Genomic DNA, 23,344 nt, shown 5'->3' with positions numbered 1-23,344 from the left:
CGTTGGTTTTTTTTTTCTTCTTTTTTTAATACAACGTCGTGGAATCGGCTTTCTTCGAAAGATTCAATCATCCTTAAAGTAACCGTTTTAAGTTATTTGTAATTGTGGAAAAAATGAGTGCTTTGCTTTTCTCCAGGAACATTAAATTCAGGTATATCAGCCACAAACAGAACAAATCTGTAACAACAGTTTACCTGTGCCAATGAAGATTGATGGTCTTATCATCAAAAAACTGAGACTCCCGGTGTCAGTCAGCTACGTGTAACCGAATAAACATGTCATTGTTTCTGTGTTACTGCTTTATTCTAAAATTTAAAAAAAACAGAGTGAAATGCAGTAATTTTGATTGGGTCTACGAGTCACGTAGTTCTGGGTAGTGGGCACTAGATGGCAGCATTATTTTCCTCCTATTGCTGAAATACAATTGAATTGAACAGATTGAATATGTTTCAGAAAGTGAAGAAAGCCTCTTTCGATTAAGCGTGGTTTTTGTCTGTTTTTGTGTGTACGTAAATACAGTATATATCTATATTATATATAACGGGAATAGCCGTGTTAGTCCAGTTGCGATAAATGCAGAATAAATGAGTACTTCAGTATTAGGTGATACCTTTTTTATTTGGACTAACAATTGATATCATAGGACCTGAGGAAGAGAGGAGACCTCTTGAAAGCTTGTCCTATGATATCAATTGTTAGTCCAAATAAAAGAGGTATCACCTAATACTGAAGCATACATACATACATACGTGTGTGTGTGTATGTTTGTATATATGTATGTATTGTTATATGTATATGTATGTGTTGTTATATATGTATGTATATGTATCTGTTTGTATATATATATATATATATATATATATATATATATATATATATATATTGTACATCTATCTCCCTAATTTCTGTAAATGTTAAAAAATCCTAATAAATAGTTTGAAAATGTTAAAAGTTCTGGTTCCCCAGGCTTGTAAATAAGGAGCGCCCCATACTTGGTAATACTTTTACCCTTCTATTTCTGGGATTTTAGTTCAAAAGCAAAATTCCACAGTCCGTGTTTGTTTTGCTATCCCGTGAAGCAGCTCTTTATTTGGGCACAGAAATCATACACTGCGAGTCTTGGTACTAACGCAGAATAACTTGAAAGCTGCAAATACTTTGCTGCTTTGGTAGACGATCAGAAAGTTCAAGGAGTCAGAATTCTGGGTGACTGTCCTCCATCTTTCATCTTTCTGCTGCTCCAACAGTATGTCTAACTCGCGCTTAGTACAGAAGGTTTGTGTACTAGCAATCGGGTAGCCTGACTGGTTTAACATTAACGAATAATATGAAAAAGTGGCAAACCTATAGGCAGGACTGCCTAAAGCCGTTCATTTTTACATTTCTGGGTACAAACTGGAATAGGACTTTTGGCACCTTCTTCATGAAGACCAATCTGCACAAGGTCGGTGGGAAACCGAATTTCAAGTCCATGGCAGTCTTTCTACTGTCGTCACTATGACTATACAGCTCAACCCCGTTATAGCACGGTGCTTGGGGTCCAGAGAATCTCATCGCCTTATATGCAGATCGCGTTACAAAATGTTATTTTGCGAAAATTGCACCCCTCGGGTTCCGCGTACGCCGGTGGGGGAAGAGCAGGGATAACTCCCAGCTGTCGCAGTGCGGCGGCACCCCCACGCAGGACTGACCCGGCAGCAGCTGGCAGCTCTCTCCTCTCTATGCTTCTGCCATCAGCTTTCGACTGACAGGGAGACAGAGGAAAATCTGAGCCAGCTCCCTTAAAGAGACAGTATGTCTGTGTGGTGGGGAGGGCAGCCAGCCATCTAGCTCCCTTCCACCTGGGACATGACAAGCCCTGGTCACCCCAGCAGGGCACAGGAGAGGCTAGAAAACGGCATAGTAGGACATCTGCATCATGGTACGGCATATTATTGGGAGCCACGCTCACATCGTGTTAAGGGCGGATTCGCATTGTGACGGATCTCTCTATAACAGGGTTGAGCTGTATAATGCAGCGGTTCCCAAACTTTTTTACATTGTGCACCCCTGCTAGAAAATAAAAACCCCTAATCAATCAATTTAATTGCCTGTTTATTAGATTGTTGCTATCTAAACTGTGTGACCGATCCCAGGCAGTTCTGAGCTTGTGGGGCACCACATGCTTAATAAGACCCCAAATTGTACCTCTGTGTGTGCAGACCGCATGGGGTGGTATAACTGTCAATTACTGCGGGAGCTGCCAAAGGTAAGCCCCATAATGCATTGCTGCTGTGGATGCCAAGCATTGTGGGGAGCAACTTTTGGAAGCTCCTGCTGTAATTGACAGCTATACCACCCACGCTAAGGTGCAATTTGGGGCCTTGCTAAGTCCCAAGCCTAACGTCCTTAGGAACACACTATACTGCCTGGAATTCACCATGACAATTTTTTTTGCCGAACCCCCTGTTAGGAATCACGGGAATAATGAATAAAAGGTATCAATTTTCTGTTTGTATCCCACGTTAGCCTGGTTTTCATAGACCTTAAGAAGAGGTGTTTCATCCAAAAGACAGAACAAAAGAGACACCAGTTGATTGAACTTTTAACTGTGTCTGCTTCAATATGCAGATACTCGGTTTGATGGGAAGTAGTCCCACATTTTACACCGATTGGTGCTTCGAGTTTAGTAAAAGAAGGTTAATAGAATCTTATCCAGGTGATATAGATCTGTAAGTGAGGTTTGGTTATTAAACCATCATATCATTAATCCATGCTTGTTGCACTTTGTTAAAATAAAATGGGGTCACATAAAACTAATGATTTAATTTTTTTTTATTTATACAGTCCACATAATTAATTGTAGTTTTACCGATTTAAAAAAAAAAATATTGAGTGTGTGTTTTTGGTTTCTCTATTCTTGTAGACCACAAAAGTAGTGACACGATATGGAACGCATGAGGCATCCATGATAGATAATTTTGTTTAAAAATAAAAAAAACCTTCTGGATTTTGTCTGCACATCTTCTCCACAACTTTTAGACCAGGAGTGGTCAACTCCAGTCCTCAAGCCTTCCCCCCCACCCCCCCAAATAGGTTAGGTTTTAAGAATATCCCAGCTTCAGCACAGGCAACTAAGCTTCTGATTGAGCCACCTGTGCTGAAGCAGGAACTGATAGAGCCACCTGTGCTGAAGCTGTGATATCCTGAAAACCTGACCTGTTTGGGTGGGGGGCTTGAGGACTGGAGTTGAGCGCCCCTGTTTTAGACACATCTGTTTAAGTAAATCAGTTACTTGGCAATAAAAATAGACTGAGCTGGTGTATCTATTCTTTTTGGAGATTACATACTATAGTCATACAATGACAACGCTATCCCAGAGTTATTCCTGCTATTGTCTGGTGTCATCAGTTCTGGAAAATACTTGCCTTGATTTAACGTTAAATTGCACATTTTTATGTGGTTGTCTGATCTGTTATAACCTGTAGGAGGGGAAGTCATCACTAGTCTAGTTTAAATGAAAATGAACTAATAGTATCATTTACAGACATATGGCCTTTTTCTATTTACACCCAAGGGGCTCTTTTCGGCCGAAAATCCCCATCGATATAAATGTAAGGAAATGCTGTTATTAATTATTCAGTTAATAAGTATGCAGTTCTATTTCAATTCTTATATGCGAGTTGTAATAAAGTGAACTCGCTCAACTATGCAATGCCATTTGTCAGTTTCTATATTGGTCTCATAATTTAAGATACTGTATATTTAGTCGGAGCATAAAATTGTGTTGCAATTGAATGGCAAAGAAAACATTTGCATCAAAGCTTATGCTCACTGCAAAGGTTTTATGAATACTAAGAATTTAATACTGTAGCCCTAAACTCCATTAAAAATATTTATCTTTTAGGAATTAGTGGGTTGTTTTTTTCAGGGTCCCGGCAATTTGTTTCTCCTTTTTATTTAGCACTCCAGAAATCTTTTCCTATAAATGATTACCCCTTTACCCTCTGCTATCTTAAGGAATAAAAATAAGCATTATGTGGTGTCCTGCTGATGGGAGCTGCAACAATAAAAACATAGCATTTTGTTAGTTTTAGCCAGTACTACTGGCTCGCTTTGTAAAAAGAATTTTTCCAAGAAATTCACAGTTGCAAAATCACACGTGGGGCCCAGCGGTGCAAAGCCATAAGACGCCTTCTGCCCAGTGTTGTGAATAAACCATAGGGCGTATAACGCTTAGCCCCACTTTGTAGATATGGCCCCATAGGTTATTTTTTGTTTGTGTTTTTTTATTCCCAATGGATAACCTTTTGTAATGTTACATATGTTGCTGATCACAATGAAGCTGTTTTTGGAAAGTGAAATAAAATCCCACAAATTGCACATATGTGCTATATATAGATATATATAACAGACAAACAAACAAAAAAGGTACCCTGGAACAAGGTCCCTCTGGGGACGGAAATGTCGGGTAACCGTGTGTTTTATGTGTTAAACACCTTTTTTGCTTTTTACTTTGTCTGGTCCTGATCATTTTAATACTTAGTTTTTCATTTTACGGTTAGATTCCCTTTTTTATCAAGCACGAACACCCCCTATAGGGGCACTCACCAACTATTTTTTAAACGTGTATATATATATATATATATATAGAGAGAGAGAGAGAGAGAGAGAGAGAGAGAATATTACTGTATGCTCATTTGCATGTCTTAGACAGGTCTGCAACCCTGCCTTTCACCATTATCACACAGCACATCCACTGCAGCAAGGGATTCTGGGAAATGACATGCAAATGAGCACACAGTGACACCTTTTGCTTCAAAACCATTTTGACATGGTCCCCTATAAGCTTAAGCTTGCTGCATTTCACAGCTTTGAGCATAGCCAGTAAACCCACCCATAGACAGCTGTTTTGACCTTAATGGTTCTCATCAGTGTGGGGTTGGTTATACTGGCATTGCAAAATGAAGCAAGGATAGGTTTCACCACACTTCGTAAAATTATGGTGGGTAAAAAAAGTGACCAAAAACCCTCCACAGTAAAGCATGTAGCAAATGGAAATATTACTGTATGCTCATTTGCATGTCCTTAAACTTGTCCACTTTGGTATTCGCTATAGCTAACATCCACTATACCAATACCAATATTGCTATATTAGTTTAATACAAGATCTAATTATACTGTCAGTCTATACCCCACTGAGTTCCCATATTTTGGGTTCTATCTTGTTTCTGCGCCAAATGCAATATTACACACACACACACACACACACACACACACACACACACACACACACACACACACACACACACACACACACACACACACACACACACACACACACACACACACACACACACACACACACACACACACACACACTGTATATTATATCTCGTGGAAGCAAGAAAAAGTTAAGCGATTTTTGATGCTAATGTGACACTGGGTGATTTACTTTATTAGCGCGTGGAGGTTTTTCTTTTTGCAAACGTTGCCATTTTCACACTGTTTTCTGCCTGTGAATTTTTGCCGATTTTTTTTTTCTTTTCTTTTTTTTTGTACAAAGAATGTGCATTGGATTATTTGGTATCACCCTGGCAAATTCGATCATTCATTTTCCAGAAAGTGTTTTTGTTCATTGTACTTGTATTTTTTGGAATGATATTACAGAATGTATTAGTATGGCGGTGGGAGAAGAAATGACATGAACAGCAGCTTTAAACACGGGTTCACAACGGAACGACTTCTTGGACCGTACTACTGAGCTAGCTTTAATAAATATATTTAAATATAACGCTCTGTGACTTCCTAGTTGAAAACCGGTTTGTATAGTTAATCAGCCTAGCGGCAACATCAAGTGGTTCACAGTTAAACAAATGGTCTGAAGGGTGAGACTACATCCAGCTGTTCTGAATTCAGTTATGGTTTCTGTAACACGTAAATGTTGTAACATTTTCCAGTACAGTAACGATGAATTTTGGTCACTAGCTGTAATGTATATCTTTGTGGTTTCTCACACATTACAGCAAGTGATAGGCATCAAATTGAAACGGTATGCAGTGGAGAACCTCACCATCTCCAAATGTGCAGATGTTGTGTCCCAAGCTTGCTACAAACCAGTCGTCGAGGGGTGGCCAACTCCAGTCCTCAAGGGCCACCAACAGGGCAGGTTTTCAGGATATGAAAGCACCTGTGCTGAAGCAGGGTTATCCTGAAAACCTGCCCTGTTGGCGGCCCTTGAGGATTGGAGTTGGCCACCCCTGCAGTAGTCCATCATAATCTTCTTATGTGAGGGAGAGATTAGGTTGCTCCATAATGGAAAACAACTGGCTGACCCGTGTTCTGTTTGTTTTGCAACTGTTGCCATGCCCTCGCTGCTTTCCCATGGCCCATTCTTGTTTCGGATTGTAGGGCAATGGTCACGATGTATTTTGGGACTGCCTAACGGAAAGCCATTAGGCTGTAGTTGCCTGCACGGAAGTCTTGTCACGCTGGGAAATGAGAGAATGCTAGAAATCGGTCATCTGAATGGAAACAAGTTTTTATTAAAAAAAATTTTAAATCTTTTTTTTCCCTTAAATTTGTTTTCCACTTCTTTAAACGAAGGCTGGTGCATATAATGAAATGATTTGTTGAGGTAACCCAAGTATTCATGGACGATTGTCCCTACAACTCTTTATCTAAAGATAATCGTCTGCTATTTTGGTGACGGTGTCTCAATCTTTCACATTCTTAAAACCCGTTTACAGAGAGAATGTTGGATTACGTCCCTTGTGTGCCAAGTATAAGGCCGCGCTTATAGTGCCGGCGACGCGAAGTCGCCCGAAAACAAATGCATTGTCGCCGCCGAGAGGGCGACAAAGTGATGTGGCGACGTGATTTTTTGAAGCCGGGAATATTTGATTTTTCATGGGCTGTCGCCTCATGTGACAGCCCCTGAACCAATCAATGGCCTGGTCGCCCGCAATGCTGGCGCATAGCGAAATACAACTTTCGTTAGCGGCGATGGGTGACGTCACGCTTCGCCGTCGCAGACACTATACGCGCGGCCTAAAGGTTCTCCCTCTCACTTTGGAGATTTGGTGTGTTTATATTTCCTTAACATTTTGGGCATTTTTGTCTTGCTGCATGTTACATTTCCTCCCACCATATACTGTCTAACGTAGAGGAGTTGTAAATAAATCTGTTTATTTGCCATTGGGTGGAGGACACAATATAAACACCTGTCTTCCACAGAGTCCCTCGCTGTAGACCAGCGGTGCGCAAACTGGGGGGCGGGAGATTTTTGTAAGGGGGTGCGGTATTTGCAGAGGCCCCGCGCTCTTCCACACGGCATTTAAATTAAATCCCGGGGGATCGCGTGAGGCCTCTGCAACCTATTACTTACCAAGATTCAGACGGCTGCTGACGCGTCACCATGGCTACCCGGCATCAAATGAAGCTGCAGGGTCACGTGATGTCACATGACCCCGCAACGTCATTTAACACAGGGAACGGAGCTAAAGGGGAGCGTGAACACCGGGGGCAGCATGCGGGGGGGGGGGGGGGGTGGATCCTACAGAGTATCAGGGTGCGTGACTAGCCCTACCTTTCAAAGGAATAACAACTAGATAATTGTAACTATTGCGATTACACAAATCAAATGATGCCAAACACTTGATGATTAGTAGGTGCCAAGGACAGATATCTGTGTCTCCTGCAAAAATAGAAGTTATGTTGTCATATTTTATGCTGAGGTGTGTGTGGCGTGCACAGACGCAACAGTGAAGATATTAAACAAAGTTAGCAGGCATTTTATATATTGAGAACGCTGTGAAAGATTGGTGAACAACTCGAACACGCCCAAGCACTCTCAACTCACCGGGTTTAGAACAAAAATAAAAGAAAATGTATTAAACTACATGGTTAAAAAAGACATACTGGGGACAAAACAGTAAAAAGTTATTCTCCCACGCGTTTCACGCTGTTATAGCGCTTTCTCGTTTTATATATTGAGGCAAACTTTAAAGTCAAAAGAAAAGGTTTTTTCTTTAATGTCGTAAAACTGTCAGCTGATTGATGAAAGAGGTGGGTTGAAAACGCAGAAAGGTGGGTTTATGTTGTTTTCAATAAAAGAAGAATAGTATATGTCTTGCCATGGAGTTATGAAATCAGAATTCAACAGAGGTGTGTTTTGGGATCAGACACGTGAATTCTCACCTTTTCTACTCCAGTGACCTTTCTGGGAAGAACCTATGACATATGCTAACGTATAGGGATTTCTGCGTACGTTTATCCTTTTATTTTAAGAAACTGTCTCCATTTATTATAACTGTATGTTCTTGTAATAATCTTTTTCTGTAATCCAAGCACTGTATTTTTATAAATTAAAGCCAAACTTTGATCAGTAATATTTTCGGCTCTGATTGAATTGTTGCACGCTTTGTAGAAAGGAAATGACATTTTCAGACATATTTTACTACAGATATGTGTGATGAGTGCATAGTTTTTCTTTAGTAAACAGGGACCGGAAACTACAGATATCTATATATATATATATATATATATATATATATATATATATATATATCAAGATAATCAGCACTAAATATTAAATACTAGTAATATAATACACTTGTGCAAAAGGTAAATTGATTAAATATAATATTTGTGAATATGTGCACACACATTTAGAATATAGCAGTAAAAACATATGCAAATGAATGCAAATGAATGCTCCAGTGACAGATTCGTTGGAGCGTTTTTAGCCAACATGCTGTTGGTGATTTTCTTGCTTGAAAAAAACACTCCTCCTCCTTCTATACAGCAAGGAACGAAACTGTGTCATAGCAGTGCTGAAATTCTACAAAAGCAGCCTGATCACTGGCTCATCAACTCACGTGGAGTTCTACTTCCTGCGGCGAAACCACCAAGCGTCCCACATATGCGAGTAGAATTGATTGGCCCCTGCATGCCAAGCCTCTCAGGACGCGGTGCTTAGCCCCTCCACCATCTACAACTTGCGATTTGTTATATCGCCAATTATCTGAAATTGCTTTCCGTGTTGACTATTGGGATGCAAGTAGTTAAAACAAGGAGAGTTATATCCTTACCACCTGTATGCTAAACGCAAATTAGCAAGACTAATTCATTGACTTCACTGGAGTCCCCCCCTGGAGGCACTTACACAAAAGTCTCTCACTGTGTTCTTGGGAGAGAGGCCACATTGGACTTTGTGTGTTTCTGGACTTCTCTGAGGAATATTATTTGTACATTCATATATAAACCCCCTGCTATCCAGCCAATAGGTGCATCTGGGTTTGTAGTGGCTCATTGTTGTCAGTATTGTAACTGAGTTGTTTTATTATTATTTTTACCTCTTTAAACAGATTATTGCTGTAATTAAATTGTGTATTTTCTATGGCACGTGCGTTTGTGTGTGTGTACAGCAAATAAAAAGATCACTTGTGAGCACATTCACATGTCCAAGGCAGGTCTGCAACCCTGCCTTTCACCATTATCCCCAGCATACAGTGCTTCCACTGCAGCAAGGGATTCTGGGAAATGACATGCAAATGAGCACACAATGTGTCACCTTTTGTCTGAAAAAAACATTGTTACATGGAGCCTATATAAGCTAATGCTTGCTGTTAACACAGCTTTAAAGCACAGCATGGGACTCAGATGCAAAGCCAGAGAAACCATTCACAGACATGTTTCAACCTTAATGGGTATCATCAGTGTGAAGTTGGTTGTACTGCTGGCTGGCTTTGCATTTTTAAGACTGTAGGGTTTACCATCACGTTTTAAGTTATGGTGGGTGAAAAAGGCAACAAGGAACCTGCACCGTATTGCATAAAGCAAATAAAAAGATCACTTGTGAGCACATTCACATATTGATTTATATTGCAGCATATCTGTCTTCAGGAAATGGGCCGGCCAGACAGTGGCTGCTGATTTTCTTCCTCTTTGGGGCGCATTCATTAAGGTCTGTTAGCGCCGTACTGTGCGATTTCCACGGAAAGTCCCATTCAAGTCAAGACATTTGTTGGAAAAATCCCTACTATTTCTGCAACGTGCTCACAACTTGTTGTTGCACCCGTGGTTTCAGATGAGATGTACGTTCTGATAGTGTTAGTGGGAACTGTGACTACTTAAACAGGGGACGGGTTTAATTATCTAACATTCTTGTTAGTCTTTATTCCTAAGCTCCCAAGTAATATGTTGGAAGACATTACAATGATGAGTCTGGCATAGCATACTAAGGATTGGCAGACAATCAATGTAATGAAGCGCAGGCCTTTTGCCATGTACAGAATTAACACGCATGCGATAAAATTAGTCTGAAACATTTTAAATAACCTGTTTAAAGGTGTGTGTGTGTGTGTGTGTGTGTGTGTGTGTGTGTGTGTGTGTGTGTGTGTGTGTGTGTGTGTGTGTGTGTGTGTGTGTATATATATATATATATATATATATATATATATACACACACATACATATATATGTATCAATCCCGTTACAATGCGATCTGTTACAACGCGAATCCGCTAATAACGTGATGCAAGCGTGGCTCCCAATTTTCGTATTTATGAATACAGGCATACCCCGGTTTAAGGACACTCACTTTAAGTACACTCGCGAGTAAGTACATATCGCCCAATAGGCAAACGGCAGCTCACGCATGCGCCTGTCAGCACGTCCTGAACAGCAATACCGGCTCCCTACCTGTACCGAAGCTGTGCGCAAGCGGGGAGACTATAGAGCCTGTTACAAATGCGTTATTTACATCAGTTATGCACGTATATGACGACTGCAGTGCAGTACATGAATCGATAAGTGGGAAAAGGTAGTGCTTCACTTTAAGTACATTTTCGCTTTACATACATGCTCCGGTCCCATTGCGTACGTATAAGGGAGTTGAGATATGTTTGTGTGTGTATACTGGTATGTGTGTGTAATATTTATATATATATATATATATATATATATATATATATATATATATATATATATATATATATATATATATAATATATATATCATTTGTTTACCTTGCAAGTTTATTTTTCTATAAAGGTTGCCAGATTTCAAAGCTTAAATGTTACACAAGATGGCATGTTAACTAGCAGAAACATGATTAAAAAAACAAAATGTCTCTGCCTGGATTAAACTGTTGGTCTTCATTATAAATTTAGTAGTACGCTCAAGCAATTACCTGAAGTGCGCAAGAAAAATAGACCTGTCATTGTTCATCTGACATGACTGAGAACTTGATTCCCTGGCAGACCACTTTTGAGAATGATGGAATCGATTTTCATATTCTTGGCGTGAATGTGTTTGTTTATCATGAACTACTCCGACAAACGAATTGTTTACGTGTAAATACCAGATTGGGGAATCTGGATGAAGCCAGGTAACTTTAGTTGTGCATTTGGAATGAAGCTATTGATGCTGGCTGTAACAGTATTAACATTTTGTACGCTGCACTATGTTGCATGCTTCGGCTACACTTATAGTGCCGGCGACGTCAGGCGACGGTCGCTGGAAAAATCAAATAGAGATGACTTCCAGCGATCGCGACCAAGCCGTCGCATCGCGCTTACTATAAGCGCACGCGACGCCGGCAATGCATTTGTTTTGACGCGACGTTGCGTCGCTGTCGCCGGCACTATAAGCGCAGCCTTAACTGTGTTGTGGGGACGTGATCAGCATCGTGTCTGGCATGTTAATGTGCAAGTACTATTTCATTTAGCCTGCTTGTGCTGCATGATGCTCTGCCCCGGCGTGCTTGCAGTATCACTTTCAGAGTGAGACACACATTTGTCGGAGAGTTTTGTCTGGTTTCCGGTTCCATGTCTACTGCTTATTGTAGCGGTATTGGACCGGTGTATGTTTGGATTTGATGATGGTTGTTGGGAGCCAAGTTCTTGATTTGTGTACGCTTTCTAAATGAGAGAAGGTGTTTTGTCTGCTTTCGTAATTACCTGATCTGATGACGAGACTTTTGTGGTCATGAAAAAAAAATGACATACAGTATATGTAGCATTTATGAACAGAAATGACTGCATATAAACCGGCTTCACAAATCTTGGCACTCTCACTGTTTAATTGCACTGCCCCAGTACAGCCATCTTGGTGTTACTGTGCCAACATTCCCACAGGCATGGAACGTCACACACAGCTACTCGCTCTTTGCTATAGTGTTATAATGAGTTGGAATAGTTTCTCTTCTGACCTAATCTTCCTGTTTGTTAGATATAAACAGGTGTCACCTGATGTACTTAATGAACAAAAGTTCATTATTAGTATGTGATAAAGCCCCCCCCCACCTCCCCCCACACCCCAATAAAAAGTGATTAAAAAACAATAGGGTCGAAATAGCAAGATGGTCATGTGCGTAATACCCACAAAGTACCCTATAAACGTGTCTTCCCCCCCCCCCCCCAGACCGCAGATCGCGCTGCAGCGCTGTGCACGCGACGAACCCACACACCACCCGGGCACGCGTGCCAAGGTGCTGACTGGGACCTCACCCTAATAACAGGTCTCCTTCGGGCAGTCACAGAACGGTCACTGCCCAGCAGTCACACACGTAATGCTAGATCTCAAAATCAGACACTTCAGTTTAGCACCACAAGTTGCATTGGTCAACCCATATTTTTCATTTCAGGGTGGATGTTCTTTATGCTTCCAAGGAAGGGGAAAAAAATAAAGAAAAATGAAGCCGGACATTTGGACAAATACTACATTAAGCAGAAATGACACTTTTTTTTAAAGGTGATAATTGTATTAATATGTTGATAGTAAGAATTTGAAATGTAAGCTATTTGCCTTGGGTATTTAGCGAATACTGTGGCAGTGTGTTGGTGGCATATAGTAATTATGACACCTGTATATGGCACATACTGTTCAGTAGCTTGGTGCTGGAGGTTGAGTTACAATCTTACAATACTCTGAAAGGTGCATTTAAAAATAGTGTTGCACCTTTGGCACAGAAGGGGTAAATTCAGCCAGTTTCTCAGAAACACAGAAAGTCGAAGTACTAAATAGTGTAACATGCATTACATTGGTGAGCAGAAATATAAACGCAAACTGCATCTGTTTTGACACTAACCAAAACTAAACAAATACCCCCAGAGATCTGAAGCCCCCTTGAATAAAAATGACGACACCAGATAAAGGTTTCTCGATGGGACAGTACCCCCCCCCCCCCCCCCTCCCTCTGAAATCAAAAAGTATCAAACAAAAGTCTGCTTACTTCCATTCTATTGTCCATCTATAAAGGGAAATGATTCAAACGAACCAAATCACTCAGAGAAACATGCTGGAAAGTAATGATATTTTCAGTAGTGATGCTTCTATTTTTGAAAGCACATGACTCTTGCGGTAAGTCACGTGCCGCCTTCTGCATTACAGTACAACGAGTGCGGCGCGTGGTATGGGTCGGACGGAACATTTAATGCTACATTGTGTTGTGGTGGATAGCAGATATGGAAAATATCTCCGGCACTACTGAAACCTGCTTAATTGGTAGCGACACAGGCTTTTTTTTTCCCTCTCGTGTTTTGTCCATTTGCTACAACGTCAGTGGCGTTAATGAGATCTCAAATCCATTTTTTTAAACACAATTGTCAAATTCATAAAGTAATACAAAACTTTTCCAAATTGCTACTATTTGGCCACGCTCCGACAAATAAGATTACTGTTTGAGAAAGACGTGTTATTCTATACATCGGGTTGCGCACTAAAAATGTGTGATTACCTTCTGTATCTGTTTGCGCGCGTGTGTCCTTATTTGGTATGTCATTCTGTTGATATAATTGATATCATTATGTCCCCCCCCAACCATTGTACTGCACTGCTGAATATGTTGGCTTTCCATACAATAGGATCAAGTCGTGCGTATCCAGTTGACGAATTCATTGTTTTTATATTACTGTCTGTAAATGTGCTATATTAGAGAAAAAACAAGGAAGACAAAATGCTACATTATGATTTGCAGTTACCATTGTCATGAAATTGTCACCTAGAAATAACTACACATGATGACCACACATGGTGTATTTATCACTTAAAGCAGCACATTTTGTTGGGGGGGGGTTATTTATTTTATTAAACTGGTGGCTCCTCTGAAACAGGATTTGAAACCGGTGGCTCCTCTGAAACTGAGCCACTCTATTTCCAGCTACAGAGACCCCTGGGTCCCAATATGTGTACAGTTTTTTGTGCGTTGTTCTCCCATTTCGAGTAAACAAAATGGCCTCAATAGGAATCTGAAGCAGATGAGGTTACGGCTTCCTATTGGATGACTGAGAGGCCTCTTTAAAAAATATAGTGTATCGGCATTGAAAACTGTAAGCATATTGCAAACCGGGTGGTCCTCCTATCTGAAAATAAAGCGGTTCAGCTCGAGGGACCCCCTCATTTGAATCTTGTTAAAAATGTACTTACATTTTTGGGCAGATTGCTGCTTTAAGGGTAACTTACTATCATAAATGTGACCTCTTATTCTACATTACTAGAGCGCCATGTATCATATGATGAAATGGCATAGTCACATGGAAATTGGTAAAGGAGAATCATAATGAACTACTTCTGCAAATGACGAACTTTGCAGTTTATGCTTTTTCAATACATCATAACATCCCATCATTGTGAATAATGTCACAGATTTGAATCGAGGGGAGACCATTTCGAATGATAAATCAGGAAGGGAGTTGGACACGCTTCAGTAACTCCCACTTCTATGACTTCAAATGACCATAAATCTGTCCCTTCCTCCTGATCCCATCACAATCGAAACCGCAAACCCTTGCTAAAGAAAAACAAGACGCTCTGAATTATAGTCGTGAGTAACTTCTAAATAAGTCACCGGGCCACAGTCATTTCCTGACGATCACTCCTATAAATGCGAACCCTGACATCGTTTCATAGTTGTGTCTGGAATACTGTGTACCGATGACAGTGTTGAGACACATGGAAAGGAAACAGATCTCATACTGTCTCTCTGTAGCTCTTCTGTCATTTATTTCATTCAGCATGGAAAGTGGAAGGCAGTTACAGACCTAGTTAGAAAGATAAATAACCTTTTGGTAGGAGCTCCGTGTTAATATTTGTGGTATAGAGCAGATGTTGGTGTGATGCTGTTATTCCACTTATGCACCCATTCAACTGCATCATCTGCTTCAATTACGTAAATAAATGCTAGAATTCCATTGTGTGTTGTCCTAATTGATGGAACAATTTCATCAACTTATCGTGAAGGGCCCCTTGAATTCACATGTTGTTTTTAACAAAAATCTGGAAATTTTACTTAATGACTCACTGTCCATTTAAAAAAAAAAATGTAAATGTCTTTTGGCAGTTTTTAGTGTATATAAAGCATCAACCAATATATTTTTTTTCTTTAGCAAAACGCATCTGGCACAGGAGACACCTTATGCCCAGGTGGCCTGTAGGGTATCTTACGATGTCTGTATTATGGTGAAGGATCAGTGAGTAAATATGGCCATTAATCGCCTTTTATGAAATGTCATTAGCAAATGTAACAGCTCTCTCCAAACTGAAACTAAGTTTATTTCCCTACGTTTCATCAGGTCCTGGAAAGGGAACTGCTTACTGCTGCCATTAGCGTGTCACACATTTTCCAGTGACATCATACAGTGTGCAAGCATCAGCTCAGTGAAGCACAAGGGGACAGTGGTTTATAATACAGGACATATCTTTGGTGTTCACCAATATGAACAATAGTGTATCTGTTTCCCCAAATAAAGTGGATGACATTACCTACAGGGTAAGGGAGTTTTGAAAGAAATAGAGCTAAAAAAATGGAATAGCAGTTTGTACAATTTGTTACTGGGGAAAAAAGTGTGTGTGTATATATGTACACACACACACACACACACACACACACACACACACACTGCAGCCCCCTCTACACCCACAAAACACAATGCAGACACACACAAACCAACAAAACAGACTGCTGCCCCCCTCTACATTCACAAAACACACACCAGCAGCCCTCCCTTCACCCACTGCAGCCCCCTGTGAACCCACACACTGCAGACACACACACACACACCACTCTGCACCCCTCCTCCACCCACAAAGCACACACTGCTGCACCTACAAAACACACTGCAGAGACAGACACAAACCAACAAAACAGACACTGCCACCTCTATAGGAAAGCAGAAAAAAACAGATGTAGATAAGGTAGGGTGAGAAAGGGGTGTTTGAAGACATTGGAAGGGTAATGTACCTGCAGAGTATGTGTTTCCATAAGTTGTCTGTTTAATTTTGGAACTTCCCATAGGTTTTACATTGGTTTGCAGATAACTTGTCAAAGTTAACTACAGACGTATTTGACAGATATTTGTCATCTTTTGTTGTACAAGATCATTTATACCACTGAGTAATCCCTACTTTCACATTACATACAACTTTACATGCTGACACCAAATGTACGCATGCATTTAGATGTATTTGCACTTTTGGAAACTTGGCACTGTTTTCCTAAATATAGTAAATTATGTCAGATTACTGTAATTATCAATTTTGACAAAGTTAAATCTGAATGTTTACTTGACAAATATTTTCCATGGCACCACATGTTTGAACATTCATGCGTATTGGTCATTATGGAACATACAATTTTGTTTTGCCAAAAACATTAAAGCAAAAATTCACAACGAGCAGTGGCAATGAGCCGGTTCCTCTCTGTATAAACTGGAGAATGATGGCGAGCATCTGTTTATACGTCCAGCTTAATAAAGTTACCAAAAATAATACTGCATCGTGGGTACTTAAGAGAGAGGAAATATAATTTAAGTAGACTCTTGTTTTGTTCCATTTACAGTGTGACGTGATTTAACCTTTGCTATATGCAGAATTGCATACTACATGTAATATATATATATATATATATATAAAATATATATAGATAGATAAATAGATACACACAGACATTGTAAATCTTCAACTTGCTCTCACAGGAGACTTTGATAAGTGCAAATATTAATTTATTACAAGTACATCAGTGTTTTGGTCCTATTGCAGGACCTTTTTGAAGGTCATCAAAAGTCCAAAGCACCCAGGCCAGCTATTGCGGTTCCTTTGTGCCACGTTGGGCGCGCTGTGCCATGTCCCAGAAAATGCTTGTTTTCCACCAAAATTGTGAGCGAGATTTTAATGTGGGATATTTCATTTTGGGCGTCAGAACTCTACTATGTTCCTTTTCTTAAGTTTCGAGGTGTGAATTAAGAGAACACAAGTGGAGACATTTGTGTGTTGAATATTTATCAAGCACTCGCTCCAATTTTTGGGAAATTTGAACGTGTTACCCTATTATGACCGTCTCCCTTTTTTCCCTATCCATTTTTTTGCACCAAGGTCTTCGCTTCAAATAATTTTGTGGGATTCTTCCTTCCTTCTTCTTGAACTGGTGTGGGATCAACGACTCTATGGCAGCAATTGAATAGGGAACACTTTATTTTGTGTCGCATCACAGTTGTGTATTGGGACCCAACTTCTTGTACCGATAGGAGGAGAGGAGAGAGAGGCTTGCAGACAATGACCGCCGGCTGCTGCATGGGGAGCTGCCAGTAATTTTGAATAATTTTGTAAAATTTCCACCCATGCTCATAACATTGTCCCTCCAAGTCTGATGTTAATAATTGCAGGCACTGGCTGCAACCACAACATATTGAACACATTCTGACATGTTCGTTTATCACTTTAGTATTCAATTCAGTTTGGATGAGATGCCCTTTGGTCCTTAATTCAGACCTCTTCACATTACCGCACGGAATTCATTTCCAGTTTAGAATAATTTATGGCTACACGGTGTCCTGGTTACTCGTCCTAGTATTAAAGTACCTTTCAGCCATTTCACATTTATATTCGTAGGATGTGACCACTGGGTCCAGTACACAGCGCCCTTTTGTAGAACTCCAGTTTCAGATATTGGGATCTGTGTTTTAAAATCTAAGTGATGCAATTCTGGGGGCAAACAGAAATGCATCAGATTTATCAATAGAAAATAAAATAGTTTTTACTTCACGCATCACATGTATATTTTTTATTGAACTCCGTACTAGATATTTAGCGCTGACCTTTTCTGACATGCTGATCATTCTGTTTTAATATACTGCATGCTTCATAAGATAATGAGTTTGAGTGCTGACTGCTGGCCTAATTGTATTATTATTTGGAGCCTTCTCCTTTTCTGTGAAGTTTATTGTATGTTTTCCTCATTCAGCTGCCAACATTTGACATCAATGACATTTATACCCATGTGTTTTGTGTCAGCGATACTGGCATACTGTACTTTTCTACCCGACGCCAGCATTGTGTGCACGATTCCAAACCTGCCTCCAAGGTCAGACCTGACATACTTTTTCTGTTTTGCTTAATCATTTGCAGTGTTGAACTTGTCGGCTTGTATTTGGCGACCAAGATTCTACCTGTCAACTTGCCTTTATCGCTACCAATATTTTTTTCCTGTTCCTGTAATACACATTTTTTTAATATAACTTAAAATCATGTACAGAACAATCCAGATAATCTTTTCATTATACCAGACAACTCTATTGTTTTTCTTTTAGAAAGTTAAAATTAACTTCTGGCACCGTGGAGTAAGTAGGGTACCAATGTGAAGAACGTTTTTTTACACATGGTATTATATTTTCTGTTGCACTGCTCTTTGTGTTTTGCGATTGGGGGGAGTGGGGGGGGGGGGTGTGTATATGTGTGTGAATATATATATATATATATATACACACACACATACACACACACACACACACACATACACACACACACACACACACATACACACATACACACACACACACACACACACACACACACACACACACCGTGTTCAGGAAAAAAGGGACCCCTTTCATTTTCCATTAACACTATATAAGAAGCACAATGTAGACAATCAACTGATGTCAACTAAATTGATGTTATGATGATGTTAACAAGTACCAGATACTCTGCGGTAGGTTCATGTTCCTTAAACGACAAATAGGCATTTTTCCTTCGTAGCTCGTAAATGTATTAAACTGTTGTAATCTAATGTGAAACACTAAGTTTACTACAAAGTTTGAGTTCAAAGTATGGCTCAAAGTGTGTGTTCAAAAGGTCCTCCTGCTGAAACGCGCGCCCGAGGATGAGAACGCTGCTGTCTGATTGCATAATAAACAACGCGCTGATCCAGCTGCTCCCACTCCTGAATGATAAAAATTCATTTTTTCAGTCCTCATAGCGACCATCCTTTATCAGGAAACATTTTATGTAAGCGTTTTGGCCTAAATGCGAACATGTTCTCGCGAACATGAATTGCCAATGTTTTTAGAAGCCACTTTTGTAAATCAGGGATTTTAATCTCAAATAACAGAAGGGGTAATATTGATATGTTAGAACCGAGAGTTCATAACCAGTGCTGCAAAGTAAGAACAGGAATAAAGAGATTTTATCTCCAAAAGTACTTCAATTATATGCGTAATCGTTGTAATCCTCAGGGGTGCTGACATATGGGATCCGGGTGTAAAATAAACGAGTAATCCCCACAGGGGTATACATGTAATGTCCCTCTATTTTGATAGAAAATAACATGTTAACAGGTCCCTCAAATCTGTTTTACCAGCAAGACTATTTCTCGTCAAGGAGCGGTGCTCTCCACCTACCTGCGACGCAGGTGATCTCTACGTAATATTGACTTATATATCCAATTTATGTGACTTTGGGATAGAAAGGAGCCCTCACAGTTATAACATACACGATAATGAAATCTGTTTTTGTAAATACGCGACATGTTATCATAACTTTCTTTTTTGTCTTCATTGAGACAGCTGGAAATGCCCTTGAAAAAAGATGGTCTTAATTGATGAAGCTTCTCAGAGCAATTAGAAGTGTAATATTGTAATGGTAAATGAGCAAGTACCTAGGATATTATTCTTATTCTTTATCATTAGTAACAGCTAAGCCTAAGAACCTAACAATCCGTGGGACTTAATATGTTTTGGCAAAGTGATACGAATTTCTAAGAAAATGTTGTAAAAATGGTTCAAAACGCACATATACAAAGAAACAATCAAACACAACACATATTGCTGCTTTGTAAACTTTGTTTACCACAATAAGTTTTCAGTCACAAAATGTAATTTGTGAGAAAAAAATATTACATTAAATGCATTTAATACAAGTGCAGACTAAATATATACTCCATACAGGTACAGGTAAATGAAGAGAAAAGGATATACATCATATGCACACCTGCATCTACTAAACATACAGTACAAAACTAAAATTGGTTCCATACTTTGTGCAGGTCATGCACACACCTCCACTAAGAGATGATCCAAAAATCTGTGTAAGGGGTGCAAAAATGGGGAATCTAGTAGTAGGTGTGATCGGGGATTTGGTTCAGTTATTGATGTTACTTACTGTCATTTGTGATTGCCGTGAGAGTGGAGTAGCTGTTGGTGTTATAGTGATACTGCTGGTGATTTTATTTGTGGGTCTACTTGGGCTTCCGTTAGCCAGTGATTGTCTTTTCTCTTGCACTGGAGAACATGGACTGGTGGGTCTTCCTAAGTGAATATGTATTTTATTGTCCTCAGTAGTTATTACACTGGAAGTTGAACTAGAACTGTTAGACCGTTGAAATTGCCAACCAGCTTGCTTGTCGGGTGATACACGAAAGACTGCATGGGTTCCGCTGATTTCCATTGGCTCTGGTGAAAGCACACGTTCCGGGGAACTTGAGGAACTTGTCAATGCCAGTACCTGAATGGGGGATATAGTTCTGTCTGGAGTTATAGAACCACATGAGTCTGGGGTTCTGGGCCTTACAAAGGAAGTCAAAGTAAGAGGTGACATCACTTGATCCGGTGAAACATAGCCATCTATTACTCTTGATTTCATTGGTGTTAAGGAACCATTTTGAATGATTGTTATCCTTTGTTTTGGAGTGCCACAGTTCGGTATTACTGCTGTGCTTGTATAGGAGTGTGTGTTCTCTGTAGTAGGACTTGTTATTTCGAGTTTGGCAGTATTTTGTCCATGGTCTGGTGTAACTTTGATATGTAAAGGCTGTCCAGGTGTATGACTTAGGACCATATCTCCTGGATGTATGTAATTTCCATTCTGTTTTGGGTGTACTTTTCCATTTTGTGACTGTAGTTGATTGGATTTTATCCATGGGGATCGTAGTTTTCTGTTCTTTAAAGAGTTACCATTGGAGGAATTACATTTAAAAGCCACAGTTGAATCTTCATCATTTGTGTCATCATCATCTTCATTATCACTTTCCTGATACAGTTGTCCATTTATAACAGCTCGCTCCAAAGGAACAAGGCTTTTGTAGTCAGGTGGCTCGTTATCGGCTGGATCTGTCTGTACTTCTTTTGAGAAGACCTGAAAGTCTGAAATTCGCCTTCCGTTGAGACTGGGCCTAAGGCTTTTGCTAAAGCGACGATACCGTTCCAGTTCCTTCGAGAGACTTTCCATTTCTTTTGTCAAATCTTTGTTTCTATTTTCTTGCTGGTTAAGTTTCCTTTGAAGAATAGAATGATCTCCCTTTATTCGGCAAATGGTATCTTCTGTTTTCATGTACTCGTGTATCTTTTCTTTCAAGGCAGTAACCTCTCTCGAAAGATGACCTGACTTTGCTTCCTCTTCCTTAAGCTTTGTCAGCAGTAATTTTTCTTGGAAAGACCCAGATTTTTCTACCAGTTTATAATTTGCCAATTCCATTTTAATGACTTCAAGTTCTTCGGAAAATATTTTCGCTTTCTGTTGTTCATTAATATACCTTCTCTCTAGAGATTCAAATTCATCTTCGGTTTTCATAAGATCATCTTCCATTGCTTTCATTTGTTTAAGTGTATATTTCAACCTTTCGACTTCGTGACTGAGTTCTCTGATTTTGTTATTTTCCTGTTTAAATGCTTCAGACTGTGTACTTTCTGGCTTCATTTTGCTTTTGAGAAATTCCTTTTCGATTAGTTCTAGTGACTGCAGTTTCTTCTTTAGGATGTTAACTTTTGACAGAAGGTCATTTCCATGTTCCCCCTCTGATTTCAGTTTGCTTTTTAGTTCATCGTTTTCTTTTGTGACATTGTACATTTTTTCTTGCAGGTCGGCCGTTGATTTTAGAGACTTCTTACTTTCTTCAATCAGTTTTTCGGTAACGGACGTAACTTTATTTTGCTCCAGTTGAAGTTGCGCGTTGGTGGACTTGAATTTTTCTTCCGTTTGCTTGATTTTTTCAGTCAGTATCTTCCTCTCCTCCACAAGGATCACCGTTAATGTTTTCAGTTTGGTTAGATCTTCCTTAAGTATACATTCCGTTTTTTCTAGCTTAACGTCAATAGCCTCCAGGTCCCTGATTCTAAATTTTAAGCTTTCAAGCTCACTACACAATTGTTTTGTGTTGGTCCGTTCTTTTTCCAAGGTGCACTTGATTGAATAGCATTCTTGTTTGCTTTTGTTAAAGGCATCTTCTAATCTTTCCAGCTCCATGATCCTTTTGTTTAGCTTATCTACTTCCCCTCGAAGGTTTTTGCTTTGGAACGCTTCTTTTTCTAGTTTTTTATTGAGGTCTTTGCATTGGTCCTCCATCTTAATGAGCTCTTCGTCTTTGCCTTCCATTTCCAGCAGCCGCTTTCTCAGCTCCTCTACTTCCGCCATAAGGCTGGAATTGCCACACTCTCCCGTAGTCATGTTCTCCCTCAGATCGTGCAGTTCGTCCTCTGCTTTCCGCAAGGACTTGTTGCTTTCTTCAAGCTCATCAATTTGTCTACTAAGGGCTGCCAACTTCAATCGGAGTTGGCGATTCTGAGTTTCTTCACTGGTTAGTTTTGCCATCATGGCCTCCTGTTCTTGAAAGAATTGAGTTGCTTGGGCCTGGAGTTCAATCTCCAGTCTGTTTGCTTTGTGCTCTTCTTCTTCTGCTTTTACTTCTGCTGTGGCACGTTCGTCTTGTGCTTGTTGAGCTGTTGATGTTAGTTCTAGAATTTTGGCACTTTGCAGATTTAACTGCTCCGTTAACCTCTGTTGCTCATCAACCACAATTAACGCAAACGATTTCAACTTTGTGAGCTCGTCTTTTAGTTTGGTTATTTTCTTGTGGTTCTCTCTGTCTTTTTTCACCTGATAGGCTGTTTCTTGTTCAATCAGCTTCTTCAACCTGAGGAAAAAAAACAACAACACAGAAATGTTAAAATAAATAAACTTCTGCGAGATGTAAGTTTTCTGGAATTGTAAAAACACACTGGCCCAGATCCACTAAACAGTGCTAAGATTTAGCATGCCTTTACTCCCCTTGCTATGAATGGATCAGGGCCAATAAAGGTTATTTATTAAACCGCAA

General features: G+C 39.8%; 2 protein-coding genes across 4 annotated transcripts in view; one reads left to right on the top strand and one right to left on the bottom strand.

Annotated features, from left to right (window-relative positions):
- The window catches only part of CMSS1 (cms1 ribosomal small subunit homolog), a 340,967-nt gene that overhangs the window by 14,833 nt on the left and 302,790 nt on the right, over positions 1 to 23,344 (top strand).
- Positions 1 to 23,344, bottom strand: part of FILIP1L (filamin A interacting protein 1 like) — a 288,762-nt gene that overhangs the window by 5,236 nt on the left and 260,182 nt on the right. For 2 of the 3 annotated variants that reach the window (XM_075594074.1, XM_075594075.1), the window contains one exon: positions 20,083 to 23,161. In XM_075594074.1, the coding sequence (XP_075450189.1) occupies positions 20,395 to 23,161 (2,767 nt within the window). In that variant the 3' untranslated portion in view covers positions 20,083 to 20,394. Of the gene's footprint in view, positions 1 to 20,082; positions 23,162 to 23,344 lie in introns of those variants that run through there. The other variant, XM_075594076.1, reaches the window with a different exon arrangement.

The sequence above is a fragment of the Ascaphus truei genome, chromosome 3 (assembly GCF_040206685.1).
Source record: "Ascaphus truei isolate aAscTru1 chromosome 3, aAscTru1.hap1, whole genome shotgun sequence".
Taxonomy (NCBI): domain Eukaryota; kingdom Metazoa; phylum Chordata; class Amphibia; order Anura; family Ascaphidae; genus Ascaphus; species Ascaphus truei.
This window is presented reverse-complemented; position numbering and strand designations above follow the sequence as displayed.